General features: G+C 39.5%; 1 protein-coding gene across 1 annotated transcript in view; it reads left to right on the top strand.

The window, feature by feature from the left end:
• The window catches only part of LOC127028050 (maltase-glucoamylase-like), a 51,117-nt gene that overhangs the window by 14,569 nt on the left and 22,022 nt on the right, over positions 1-14,526 (top strand). The window contains 11 exon segments of the mRNA XM_050913874.1: positions 575-692; positions 1,229-1,400; positions 2,404-2,520; positions 2,907-3,061; positions 3,638-3,722; positions 5,110-5,166; positions 5,771-5,895; positions 9,620-9,708; positions 11,802-11,851; positions 12,622-12,792; positions 13,411-13,560. Of these exon segments, the coding sequence (XP_050769831.1) occupies positions 575-692; positions 1,229-1,400; positions 2,404-2,520; positions 2,907-3,061; positions 3,638-3,722; positions 5,110-5,166; positions 5,771-5,895; positions 9,620-9,708; positions 11,802-11,851; positions 12,622-12,792; positions 13,411-13,560 (1,289 nt within the window).

Genomic DNA, 14,526 nt, shown 5'->3' with positions numbered 1-14,526 from the left:
ACTGTCCTGTCAGCTAAAAGGTTTAAATTCTTTATCAAGTCAGAAATTTGGTCGTTGCTGGTACATGGTCAGATCAAATTATTCAGAAATTTTGGACGTAGTTTTTGGGTGAGTCCTTCCTTGTATGCGAAATCCGTCTCGAAGCTGGATTTAAGCTTATTAAATTGAAAAATTGAAGTAGCATCAGGCTACTAAATCCCACCCTGTTAGCAAAGCTGCATTTGTGCACATTTCAGCAGCAGTCGGGGAATTATTTTGCTATTTCTACATTGATTGCTGTGAGATACGGGAATTTTGAAGACAGAAACGTTCTTTGTTAAAGCAAAGATGAACAAACCTGGAAACCCGTAGTAAGGTTGTATGACACAGGTGAGCACCTACCGCTTTGGCCTCGGAGTACTGGGGTTAATGCAAACGCCAAACTGCGAAAAGGGCCAAAATTTCATGAATGTGCATGAAGGAAAAGAATAGAAATACTTTTTTTTCCCCCTTAATTAAGTTGATTAAATTTAATTTTTTAAAAAATAATTTAATTAAATCGATTAAAACGCACTTCCGAACGGTTTTCCTGCAGATGTTGTTGACAGACTCCTGTATTCCAAGACGCTCTGTATGGATGCAGTGCAGAAGTGGGGGCGACAATATGACATTCACAACCTTTTTGGATACTCCATGACCCTCTCAACACAACGGTGAGGAATCCTTCTTAATATCGTGACGAAAGGGGGCAGAATTAGAGCGTATGGCCTCTATTTAGAGAAACTGAGCGATTTCATTCCCCGGGGAAGCTGATCTGGGGATCAGTATGAGTGACCAGTCTTCCCACAATGGGCTGAACCTACGCATTCAAAATCACGTTGTTTTAAATTTGAATTGAATTCTGAATCAAAATTTGAAGTCCCAGTGTTGGATTTCAGCGGTGCCGCTGTGAGTAGAGGAAGCTGAAAGGAGACCTGAGCTTTATTATTTGGAGTTCAAATATGATGAAGGTTGGTAGGCAAAAACTTAAAGATTCTTTAAGGCGAATATATATATATATATATATATAATTAATTTAGTTAATAGACACCTGGTTAAACTTAAGGGAGTCTGTGTCCTTAGCTTATTTATCATTGTGAATGAATAAATGACAATGAACAGAAACTTTCCTTATTACAAATCTGCTCATCTCCACAACTTTTTTTTAATTTTTTTTTTTTCCCTAATTCCAACCTTTTTTTACTTTCAGAGCCATTGAAGCTTTGTTTCCTGGAAAACGAAGCTTCCTTCTTTCGAGGTCTACTTTTGCGGGATCGGGAAAGTACGCCGGACACTGGCTGGGAGATAATGCAGCAACGTGGGACCACATAAAATGGGCGATACCTGGAATGCTGGAATTTGGCCTCTTTGGAATCCCTTATGTATGAAACCGGTCATTTATGGTACCTTTTCAAAACAAACGTGTATCCGTGATACCTGATCGAGCCTGATACGTATAAGCCCGTCTGAATAATAATAATAATAATAATAATAATAAATTATACAAATAAAGACGTATATATAAATAATTATCTATAAAAATAAAAAATATAAATAAAGATAAGAATAAATTATACAAATTAATATAAATTAAAATATAATAAAGTATCATATAATATAATAAGCTAATCCTCTATACTAAATTTTAATCCCCCTATAAATTAATCCCTTTAGGAGTCTGGTTTAAACATTTTTTTCCCCAAGAACAATTAATCTTAGCTTTAGGCCATTGCCCTCTACTGCTTATCGAATATGTGGCTATATGGCTATCATCAAATATATTATATATTTCCAGCCCCCTGATGCCTCTACTGCTTGTCATTCATTAGTGATTGATGTGAAGCTCCTTAAATGCAATAAGAACACCCCCTTATTAATGACATGCCCACTTTCCCTTTCAGGATTCGAATTTCTGTGACTTTTGGACTAATGTATGCATATTAGCGCCAAACAAGAAGATAATTCTCTGGGAGAAAGAGACCAAGGAGCAGTGTTAGCGTGTAGTCAGTTTAATTTTCTGTCCTACCTATATTTGAATTATTCTAACTCTCTGTGTGTGTAGATGGTGGGCTGTAAAATTAATTGCAGAACTTCGATGTTACTGAAAAATCTGTATTTACCTGGCTACTTCTGCCACAAAAAACATCTTAGAAACTTCGGAAATTCTCTGGTTCAACCAGAGGAAAAGACAATGGACAAATTTAGGTACGGATGAGAGATTTGGAAGACTCTATGTAGAAAAGTGTTGAATGACTCTATTATCCTGGTTAGCAATTAGAGATGAATTGAAAAAAAAATCTCTGCAACTCAGTCCCTGGAGTTTTTTTGGTAGAGATTGGAGGCGCAATGCACCATACAAACAACGCATTCTGTTTTTATTTTAAGATCGGAGCAGATATTTGTGGTTTCTTTGAAGACGTCACAGAAGAACTTTGCAGACGATGGATGCAAGTGGGAGCATTTTACCCGTTTTCCAGGAATCACAATACTGAAAAATGCATAGTAAGTGGTACATCCTGCTGCGAAAACTCGTCTTGCGGTACACATTTCTACTCTGACAATTAAATTAAATTCTGACAATTAGATTTCTGTCGCTGATCATTAAATAGCCAGCTGGTTCGAAACTGGTACAACCTTATGCTTTGGGAAATCCTCCCTCCAAAAGGTTTAGCTTTGTAATTGCAGGCACCAGAGAATGCATTTGGCATCATTTCATTTTCTGAAGTCATCATCTGACATCAAATTTGGTCCCCATTGGTAGTGCCTACAATGGGGAGCAAACGCTTGCTGCTATCTGACCTACCACCCTGATTTTTGGCTGCACCCCTTAGTCGTATCCTGAATGCTCTGTGCAACAGCAATAATAATAATATATGATTTATTTTCAGCCCCAGGATCCAGCCGCCTTTGGAGCTGATTCAGTTTTGGTGAAATCCTCAAAGCACTACTTGAATATCCGCTATACGTTGCTGCCCTACCTGTATACACTCTTTTACAAAGCTCACACCCAAGGAGACACGGTGGCACGGCCGGTTCTCCACGAGTAAGTCGACCTTCACAATATTAGAACAAAATAATTCAGGCAGGCCAAACACTGTTGGGGATTTGCTAAACCCGTCCATAGTTTGTGAAGGATGCTGCCCATCATCATATGTACAGATGTCTACATTCCCGAAACACTGTTTTGGAGTAACGGGGAGTCATCAAAACCCATCTGTAATTTCTGCACGCATGCTGGTATGATTGCTGGTTATGAAATGTCATCGGCAGCTGATGAAATTATTCTCCATTGAGATAAACATTTTAAAATCTTTATTTTCTCACTTTTATTTTCTTTATTTTCTTGAAACTCTTGAATAGAACTATATTAAGACCAGATGCCCCCAGACACACTTATGCATATGCATAATTAATACATATGAAATCAATAAGCTGTGAATGCACTTTCTTAACCTCAGATTGCCTCCACCAAAAATAGTCTTGCGGCATCACCATATGACGCCTTTCCATAGTGACTGTAGACAACTGAGACCTTGAAACATTAGGATTGCTTATGATAATATTAATATGTTATTAATTAGTAAGTGCAATTAATGCCGCTGCTTTCCTATTTGTTTAGGTTTTATTCTGATGAAGCAACGTGGAGTGTGGATAAGCAGTTCTTGTGGGGTCCTGGGCTCCTCATCACCCCTGTGCTTGATCCAGTAGGTCTCACTTTCTTGATGCCTTGTAATGAATTCACGGGGGCACCTTAAGTCGCCAGCGCTACAGGGAATTGCAGTCAAAGCCCCAACAAGTTAAATTTCTTGACCCTCTATTCCCCTCTTTCTTTTATTCCCTCAATTTGAAACTGCCTTCGGATTTTCTATCTTATGCAGTCTTGGGATGATATTGTTATTCAGCTTAAAAGTCAGAGTTCCCCTATTTAGGGCGTGTGTATTTCCCCTGAAATCATGCTCCTTCTCTATTTTTTAAGCTGGAAAAAAAAAAAAAAGAAAAATAACATCTTCCATTGCCCTGATGAACCTAATAAATTTGCTCTGGTCCTATTTTAGCCTGAATTGTCTTGGCAAGAACTGGAAAGAATTTTCCCAAAGAGCCCCTTGTTCATCAGCTTTAATATATCTCCAGTGGAAACACATGTCTTGATATAAACTTTGATTATATCGTTCTTTCATGCATATTAAATACCATTTTCTCTAATTTAATTTTCTCCTTAAATTTAATTTTTTCTAAATTTAATTTTCTTCTTAAACTCCGTTTTCTCTTTAAATTTACATTTTTAGCATATTAATTACATGCTTGTCTTTGGACTCCTCATAAACCTAGGGTTTTTTTTTTTGTTTTTCTTCATTCGCTGCTCTCAGTGAGAGAGCCCACAACATACTTCTATCGCTGTCTAAATAGAAAATCTTGCCTTTTTGTGCCATTATTTTTAAATCCTTTGGGAATCTGATTCTTCTGTTGCAAAATTCTGCTTCACCTCCTCCTTGCATCACCTCTGCATTTCATTCAGAGTCAGCTTCTTATTTCTCAATTGATTTCACTCATCATGACAAAAAATACGGATCATTGCTCTTCCTGTTGCAAAATCTTGTACATAATGCTCATGAATTCTCGTACCGCAGACGCTATTTAGCAGAACAAAATGTTTGTTAAATGTAGCAAATATCTGAAACAAGCCAACACGGAAAAAGTAAAATTAAGAAGATTTAACGATGCTTGTGAATACCCTCTGAGATAGTGTGGTTGCAAGCATTGTAATTTTGGGTTACTAACAGTGAGTTTTCGTCTTATGGCTTTGCTGAAATTATACATGGATTATTATCTTCCTTTTTGGGCATTGTCATAGAAAACTGTGAAAGAAAACAAAAAACCAAGGAGAAATATTGATAGTGTTCTTGTTGTCAACTTTATTATGATGTTTGGAAATTTTGGTTTAGTTTCGTTGTATTTTCTCTCCCCTGTCCAGTTGAGGAGGGGGAGTGATAGAGCGGCTGGGTGGGCACCAGGCAGCCACCCAAGGTCAATCCACCACATTGGATTAATGTAGGCTCGAATGTGAAAGTAAATTCTGTGTTCCCCTTCCAGGGCGTGGACATCATCCAAGCGTATATCCCTGATGCAGTCTGGTACAATTACGATTCGGTAAGTAAGTAGGATAATTGGGTGGGGGTTTCTAAATGTCCAAGTGAGAAGGTCACATAGCTGTGGGTTGAGTTCAGGATTTAGGAGGACCAGGCTGAATGAAACCTTAAGCAAAGGGCACACCTATATATATATATGTATATGGATATATATAAAAGCAAAATATAATATTACTAATAATGCATGAAGGGGTTTGCCATTAGCTCTTGCTAATCTCATTTCCGGAAATGAATTTCCCACTGCTGTGGTGGTGGTTTTAGTTGATGGAAAAGGGACACAGTTCCCTTCAGGCATCCCAGCAGGACTTGCTCTTGCTGGGTTGATTATTAAATAAATAATCTGATATAATAAATGGAAATAATCAGCTGAAATTAAATAATGAGAGTTGCTAATTTATATATAGCATTTATTGGCAGTCTGGTCTGTGGTGGTTTGACTTTCGTGACCATTGGCAGCAATACGGACATTCACAGAGCTGAAACCTTTGACTAAAAGGAAGAATTAAGGAAAAAGGAAGAATTAAGAAGAATTAAGACAAAACTCAGGATATAAGGCAGCAGCGAGTAATGCAACCTACTCCTCCTTTTTCATCCCTGTTAATTAGGGTGCAAAAATCTGGTTGAGAAAGCAGTGGACAGATATGTACCTTCCTGCAGACAAAATGGGGCTTCACTTGCGAGGAGGCTACGTCTTCCCTTTCCAACAGCCGGCCACCACAACAGTGGCAAGGTAAATCTCCAGACTGAACATTTTCTTCACTAAATTGGTAGGAAATGTGATTTCAAGAATGGACTCGAGGCCACCTGGTTGCAGAAAAAAAAAATAGCATTATTATTATCATTATTGTTATTATTATCATCATCATGATCATCATTATAATTATTACTTTTTATTAGTAGTATTATTAGTAGTATTACACCATTACACTACCATATCACATTACTAGTAGTAGTATTTGCAGTAGTATTTGCAGTAGTATTATTATTTAGCAATATTTAGCATTTGCACTTTGAAATTTGGGAATAACTGTCAGTCACCACTCACTGACTGCCACGGCTGATGACAAAACATGTTTAATGATTAACCAGAGGGGTTTTTTTCATGTAACATTTTCTAATCTCGCCATGGACTTTATTCTGTTGCATGAGAATCATTGAACACGAAAACATTGGACACGAAACGCAGGGACTAATGCAAGACTACTTAGACCATGGGACTCGCTTTGAGAAACCTGGTTTACTGGTGGCTGACGGGGTCCATCTGTCAGAGAAGGGGATGAGCATCTTTGGTCATAGGCTTGCCAAGCTGGTGAAGAGGGCTTTAAACTAAAGTTGCCGGGGGAGGGGAACCTCAATCCACCCCACTCCTACCAGTTTGATGCCAGTGCCAGCCATAGATGCCCAGAGCCTGGAAAGGTCAGCAGGAGAGCACCTGAAGAGCAGCACAAAGAAATTCCAGCTACTCCAGCCAGTAAGTCAGCTTCATCGGGGGCCCAACTTAAATGCCTCTCTGCAAACACACATAGCATGGGGAATAAACGAGGAGTTAGAGACGCGCGCACGCCTGCAGGACTATGGTCTTATTGGCATCATGGAGATGTGGTGGGATGGCTCCTATGACTGGAGTGTTGGAATGGAAGGATACAGGCTCTTTAGGAAGGACAGGCAGGGGAGACGAGGAGGGGGTGTCACCCTCTATGTCAATGACGAGCTGGAGTGCATGGAGCTCCGCCTGGGGATGGGTGAGGAGCCGACCGAGAGCCTATGGGTCAGGATTAAAGGGAGGGCAGGGACAGGTGACGTTATAGTGGGGGTCTGCTACAGGCCACCCGACCAGGAAGACCAAGCAGATGAGGCCCTCCATAGACAGATAGGAGCAGCCTCATGTTCACAAGCCCTGGTCCTCATGGGGGACTTCAACCACCCCAATATCTGTTGGAGGGACAACACAGCAGGGCATAAGCAATCCAGGAGGTTCCTGGAATGCATTGATAACTTCCTTCTCCAAGTGCTGGAGGAGACAATGAGGAGAGGTGCTATGCTGGACCTTGTTCTCACCAACAAGGAGGGGCTGGCGGGGAATGTGAAGCTCAAGGGCAGCCTTGGCTGCAGTGACCATGGAATGGTGGAGTTCAAGATCCTTAGGGCAGCGAGGAGGACGCACAGCAAGCTCGCTACCCTGGCCTTCAGGAGAGCAGACTTTGGCCTCTTCAGGGATCTGCTTGGTAGAGTACCATGGGATACAGCCCTGAAGGGAAGAGGGGTCCAAAAAAGCTGGGTAATATTCAAGGATCACCTAGTTCAAGCTCAAGTGCAGTCCATCCCACCAAGTGGGAAGTGAGCAAAAATACCAGGAGGCCTGCATGGATGAACAAGGAGCTCCTGGACAAACTCAAACACAAAAAGGAAGCCTACAGAGGGAGGAAGTAAGGACAGGTAGCCTGGGAGGAATACAGAGAAATTGTCCAAGCAGCCAGGGATCAGGTTAGGAATGCTAAAGCCCTGATAGAATTAAATCTGTCCAGGGACATCAAGGGAAACAAGGAAAGCTTCTATAGGTATGTCGGTGATAAAAGGAAGACTAGGGAAAGTGTGGGCCCTCTCCGGAAGGAAACGGGAGCCCTGGTTACCCAGGATAAGGAGAAGACTGAGGTACTCAATGATTTTTTTGCCTCAGTCTTCACAGGCAAGTGCTCCAGCCACACCGCCCAAGTCGCAGAAGGCAAAGGCAGGGACTGGGAGAATGAAGAACTGCCCACCACTGACCATCTAAGGAACCTGAAGGTGCACAAGTTCATGGGACCAGATGAGATGCATCCATGTGTCCTGAGGGAAGTGGCGGATGAAGTGGCTAAGCCACTACCCATCATATTTGAGAAGTCGTGGCCATCTGGTGAAGTTCCCACTGACTGGAAAAGGGGAAGCATCACCCCCATTTTTAAAAATGGAAAAAAGGAAGACCCGGGGAACTGCAGGCCAGTGAGTCTCACCTCTGTGCCTGGCAAGATCATGGAGCAGATCCTCCTGGAAACTATGCTAAGGCACATGGAAAATAAGGAGGTGATTGGTGACAGCCAACATGGCTTCACTAAGGGCAAATTGTGCCTGACAAACTTGGTGGCCTTCTACGACGGGGTTACAGCGTTGGTGGATATGGGAAGAGCAACTGACGTCATCTACCTGGACTTGTGCAAAGCGTTTGACACTGTCCCACACGGCATCCTTGTCTCTAAATTGGAGACATTGACTTGATGGGTGGACCACTCAGTGGATAAGGAATTGGCTGGATGGTTGCACTCAAAGAGTTGCAGTCAATGGCTCGATGTCTGAGTGGAGACCAGCGGCGAGTGGCGTTCCTCAGGGGTTGGTATTGGGGCTGGTGCTTTTTAACATCTTTGTCAGCGACATGGACAGTGGGACTGAGTGCACCCTCAGCAAGTTTGCCGATGACACCAAGCTGTGTGGTGCAGTTGACACGCTGGAGGGAAGGGATGCCATCCAGAGGGACCTTGACAGGCTTGAGAGGTGGGCCCATGCGAACCTCATGAAGTTCAACAAGGCCAAGTGCAGGGTCCTGCACATGGGTTGGGGCAATCCCAAGCACAAAGACAGGCTGGGCGGAGAATGGATTGAGAGCAGCCCTGAAGAGAAAGACTTGGAGATGTTGGTTGACGAGAAGCTCAACATGACCCGGCTATGTGCGCTTGCAGCCCAGAAAGCCAACCGTACCCTGGGCTGCATCAAAAGAAGCGTGACCAGCAGGTCGAGGGAGGCGATCCTGCCCCTCTGCTCTGCTCTGGTGAGACCCCACCTGCAGTATTGCGTCCAGCTCTGGGGCCCCCAACACAGGAAAGACATGAACCTGTTGGAGCGAGTCCAGAGGAAGGCCACGAAGATGATCAGAAGGCTGGAGCACCTCTCCTATGAAGACAGGCTGAGAGAGTTGGGGTTGTTCAGCCTGGAGAAGAGAAGGCTCTGGGGAGACCTTATTGCGGCCTTCCAGTACCTAAAGGGGCCTACAAGAAAGCTGGAGAGGGACTTTTTAGGAGGGCCTGTAGCGATAGGACAAGGGGTAATGGCTTTAAACTGAAAGAGGGTAGATTTAGATTAGATGTAAGGAAGAAGTTCTTCACTGTGAGGGTGGTGAGGCACTGGAACAGGTTGCCCAGGAAGCTGTGGATGCCCCATCCCTGGAAGTGTTCAAGGCCAGGTTGGACGGGGTTTTGAGCAACCTGGTCTAGTGAAGGTGTCCCTGCCCATGGCAGGGAGGTTGGAACTAGATGATCTTTAAGGTCCCTTTTGACCCAAACCATTCTGTGATTCTATAATTCTATGATAAGACAATTCTCAAAGTTTTGAAACCCTGTTGAACGCTATACTCTTAATATAAACATTAAAGACTGCCTAGATATTTATTATACATCTAAAATTGTGTTGGTTTTTTTTTTCCACAGCCGTAAGAATCCTATGGGACTTATCATTGCGCTGGATGACAATAACGAAGCAGTTGGGGAGTTATTCTGGGATGACGGAGAATCGACAGGTGAGCCTTTATTGACTGTTGTAGTGAAGTAACGATGACAACCAAAATATTGATATTTGCGGATTTGAATCATTGAACTGATTTCACGGAAGGAGGATAAAAATTAAAATTAAATATTTTTTTTTTAATTTAACATTAACTATTTTAAAGTTTTAAAAAAATCTTAAAAATTTAAATATGTAACAAGCTATTACTACTTTTTCACCATCAAGTGAAAAATGCAATCTTAATTTTTTTGATTTTTTTTTTGCTTGTTCAGATTTCACAATAGTCTAACATATGTAAAGATTTTGCCAACTGTTAAACCGTACTGTCACAATTGATGTATTTTCTGTTATGCACCCAAACAAGTTTCAATGGGTACAAGAACACGCATAATCCATGTTTCACAAGAAGATTCAGTCCAAGATGAAGAACTCGTGCAGTTACTGAATGGTTTGGAATTAGTTAACTTCCTTCGGAAATCAGCAGAAACGTTGTTAACTCAAGAGGTGTGGTATTGAACCCAAAATTTGTTAAGGCATTTGGCACCCACAGCATATCCATGAATTTAAGTGAGTTGAACAGGCTACACGTGTTATGTTTCCAACTTCACTTTTTGTTAACAGCTGCCTGAAAACTTATTTTTCAGATATAATAATCAGACCAAAGCCCCGCAACCTCTTGCAATGAACTGGGATTGATACTGCTCAACTCCCAAGTGTTTTTCTATCAAACAATTTCCATCCTTTTTAAGAAAAAAGTTCTGTGTAATACTAAGGTCATAACTTAATTCAACCCAAGTAAAAACCTCGAATTTTAGGCCAAATTCATTTTTCTTATTGCGAAAATGAATGCCTTTGGAATACAGGTGTGTCTTAAGAAAAGCAGAGGTGATTCCAGAGCAATGGAAGACCCTTGCCAACAAAAATACTTTGATTTTTTATTTTAATCTTGAGGTGAAGGTACTTTTGGAAAATGAAGAACCTCGAATTTTCTAAGGTATTTCTGAGGCTTCAGTGAGGCATCCAGTTTTCATGAGATTTAAATAACTTTGGATACCGAAATCCTTCAGGTGCTTTTGAAGCCTTTGTCCTTCAACATACATTTTCTAGAAGAGACAGAAAGCAGTTTAAACATTTATTCTGAAACGATTTTTGGAAGACATTTTATAAAACACTCAAGCTTGTATTAAAGATGGATTATTTTTTACTATTATTACTATATAAATTAATAACTTTTATTTGACATATTTTACTGTTTTATTTGCAGCCAACCGTAATATTAAGAGCAAAGGGCTTTCGTTTATGGCGTATTCCTGTTAATGCTACTGCATTTCAGGTGGACCTGGTCTTCTTTAATTCGTACCCTATTATAGGCTGCTGTGAATAGGAAACTTAATGGGGTTTTCCAAAAAATGGGAAAAATATTTGAGCTTTATTTAGCTATACTGAAATAAAATGTAGGTTAGAAACCAGAAGTTCCTTAACCTTAGAGAGCAGACCATGTCAAATTACTAAAATATGCCAAAAGTATATACTAAAATGGCACATATTTGGCATTAATATATATTGATTTAATTGGAGTTTATAGTCCTTCATCTAAGAGAAAAATAATTGGACAAAAATAGTGGATTACGACAGATAGCTAGGAAAGGCTATCAAAAGTAACAAGAAATACTTTTCTAAGGACAGGAACAAGATGAAAAAATAAATATGCATAATGAACGGGGCAAAAATGGGCAGGTTAGGTGGTTTTCTGGCACCCCCAGCAGCATATAACATCATGACTTGATAGATAACTTCTGAACTTGAAAAAGGCTACCGAAAAAAATCAGGATTTCAGGAAAATGTAGAAATACCAACGCTCCGCATCAATTAGGCAAAAGATTTGAATTGGCAGAATGTTAAATATCAATACTCATTTTTCCCTCTTCAAAAAATAATTAGGATTTCATAGATTGTTGCAGTTCGTCCCGCAGCTGCTCAGTGGAGCAGCTTTTGAAGGTAACTGTAATGATAATAATAATTAGCATTTTTTTGGTCTTCTAGCTTTCCTTTTTTAATGTCATCTCATTCCGCACTGCAGCTGTAATTCCTTTCTCCACATTTTAGGTACCATTAACAGCAAATCCTACATTTCCTATGACTTTAAAGTTTCCAATGTAAGTATATATTTTTTAAAGGTTCTAATTTCCATTTTGAATTTTAATCAATAATACTTTCTATGGATATTCTTTTTTCCCCTCCCTATTTTCCTAAAATATTTACTAAAAAATGAAGCATTTGACAAAGTGCCATTTCCAAGTATTGTCACTTGACCAAGATGGAAATCTGATATTTGGCTTTTTCCCCCCCTAATTATTTTTAATATCTGAAGATTCTCAATTTCCTGCCACTTTGTAGAACAACCAAAAAAAAAAAGTTTATAGAGTTTATAACAGTTTATAGAGCAGAAAAACTGTAAAGCATCAGTGGCAGTTACGACAGGAAAGGAAATGAACGGATTGTTTGTGGGTCTCAAAAATTTGAAAAATTGACAAAAATCTTTGTATATTGGAAAAAAATGTAGCTGAATGTCTACAATGAGTGAGATGAAGAGCAAGGCCAGAAAACGTCGGAACCCAGAGCATCCACATCGTAATTTTTTACGGTAGTAAGACAGTTTTGTATTGGTGTATGTGACAGCCATGGCACAGTTCGAGAGGTTGGGCTCATCTAATATTATTAAATATAATTGAACAGAGCCTGGCTTTTCTATGTCAAGAAAAGTGAATGTATTATATGCATATATATATCATGCATATAATACAGAAACATATATAATATACATAACAATGTTATAGATATAAAACATAGAAAGAAATTTGTCGCTTTTCAATTCAAATCAGGAGAAATTCTGGCGATTCAATGCAATTATTTCATTATTCCTCAGAACGTTCTACAAATGAATGTCACAAACAACAACTACGCAGATCCAAACAACCTGACGTTTACAGAAATCAAAATATTGGGATTGCTCCAGGAACCGGTGGCGGTTACCGTGTTGCAGAACAATGATGTGCAAAATTCTTCTCATAATATCACCTATAATCCTGTAGATAAGGTAAATAATAATAGGAAAACCAGAATGAAAAATCTCTGGAGTTGTACCGCCTGTATTTTATGTATTGAAAAGGAGAGTACTCAGTACTGTGGTAAATGCCACAGTATACACGATGTGTTTTACTAAAAAGTACGATTACGTTATTTACCTTAATAATAATGTTAATTATGTTAATAATGTTAGTTACCTTAAAGAAGGTGGATCTCCATTTTGTCCTCATACATTGCATGCAGCGCAAAGTTTATTTTTTCATTTATTTATCCGGGTACGTTCAATTTATAAGGGGAGGAACAGTTTTAGGACTTCAGTCAATATGGTAGGAGGGTAAACAATATTTCAAATTTTTTAACCAGTTACATTTTAATTTAAAAAGGCTAAAGAGCCGTGCATTTATCTTCACCCCTGGCGTGCTTCCGCGGGACTTGTGGGATCAGATCTTTTTCAGATCTTCTGTGCAGGAATTTCAGACGCGTGAATCTGTAAAAATAAGCGTGTCTCAGGGGAGATGCTAAGTTTGGCGTGAGTTGCTGTGTAGGGCAATTTCTTGTTTTCAAGGATCTGAGAAAACCCTTGATGGGCGATAGAATTTAATAGCGCTTTATTGTTTAATATTTATAGGTTGCTCTCATACAAGGACTCCAGCTTGAACTGGGAAAATCGTACTCATTAAGATGGACGCTAGGAACCAGTGTCAATGAAAAATACGATTGTCATCCCAGTCTGAACGCTTCCAAGGAAAAATGTGAACAGCTCGGCTGTGTCTGGACTGTAAGCAAAAATTTGTGAAAACCAAATTGGGAAGAAGCATGTTAAGAACTGTAACTTTATTTTTATATATATATATTTTTTTACAACATAAGAAACAGTCTCATTTGTCCTTCTCTCTGAGAGAGAAGGACTTAAAAAAATAGGTGGTTTATTGAAATTAGCATCACTTTCAACAACTTCTGGTCTTCTGAAGTATGTGAAAAATAGAGGAAAGAGCTGGTATTTTTTGAAAGATGTTAACAAATAATATTAGTGTTATAAAAAGTAGAATAGACCTGAGATCACCATCTTCATGCAACTCTGCCCCTGCAGCTGGGACCTGCAAGATTTTTTTTTTTTTTTTTTTAGGGTGGGTGCCCTTTTGCTTTCTCTTACGTTTATACTTATTGAAAAACAAATAAATTTAACTAAATAATACATAAATAAATAAACAAACAACAAAATACATTTAAATAGACCTGATTCCTCTGGAATTGCAAATAAGAAGAAATCCTTGAACCTCAGGGAAATCTTCATCCTTCTGTGAACTTAACTGGTTGTGTCCCTGTCTGTCAGATATAACCAAATCATAATTCCTGATATTGAAGCTTTTTACCAGATAGTTTCTATTTCTGAATATCACATGGCTGTAAATATATGCCAGCATTGTGACCTGATGGGAACGCTCTTTTGAGTCCTCCTTCAAATGACATTAGTCATCATTCCCAAAATCTTCAGTCTTTTAAAAAAACTTGGACATGTTGTCTCCGGATGAAGTCCTGGTAGCCACTCTGAAGCAACAACAGGCTGAAACGGTTGATAAATTTCCCTGAATTTGTTATTAGAAATATTTTTATAATTTATTTGGAAATGGCTCTTCAGCACATTCTGGTCAGGTTACGAACTGGATATATTTAAAACCCTTTCTTATTTGGTGACGAAAGGTGAAAAAATATTCATTAGGAATAAAGATGAGGTGAGCAGGTA

The sequence above is a fragment of the Gymnogyps californianus genome, unplaced genomic scaffold (assembly GCF_018139145.2).
Source record: "Gymnogyps californianus isolate 813 unplaced genomic scaffold, ASM1813914v2 HiC_scaffold_151, whole genome shotgun sequence".
Taxonomy (NCBI): Eukaryota; Metazoa; Chordata; class Aves; order Accipitriformes; family Cathartidae; genus Gymnogyps; species Gymnogyps californianus.
This window is presented reverse-complemented; position numbering and strand designations above follow the sequence as displayed.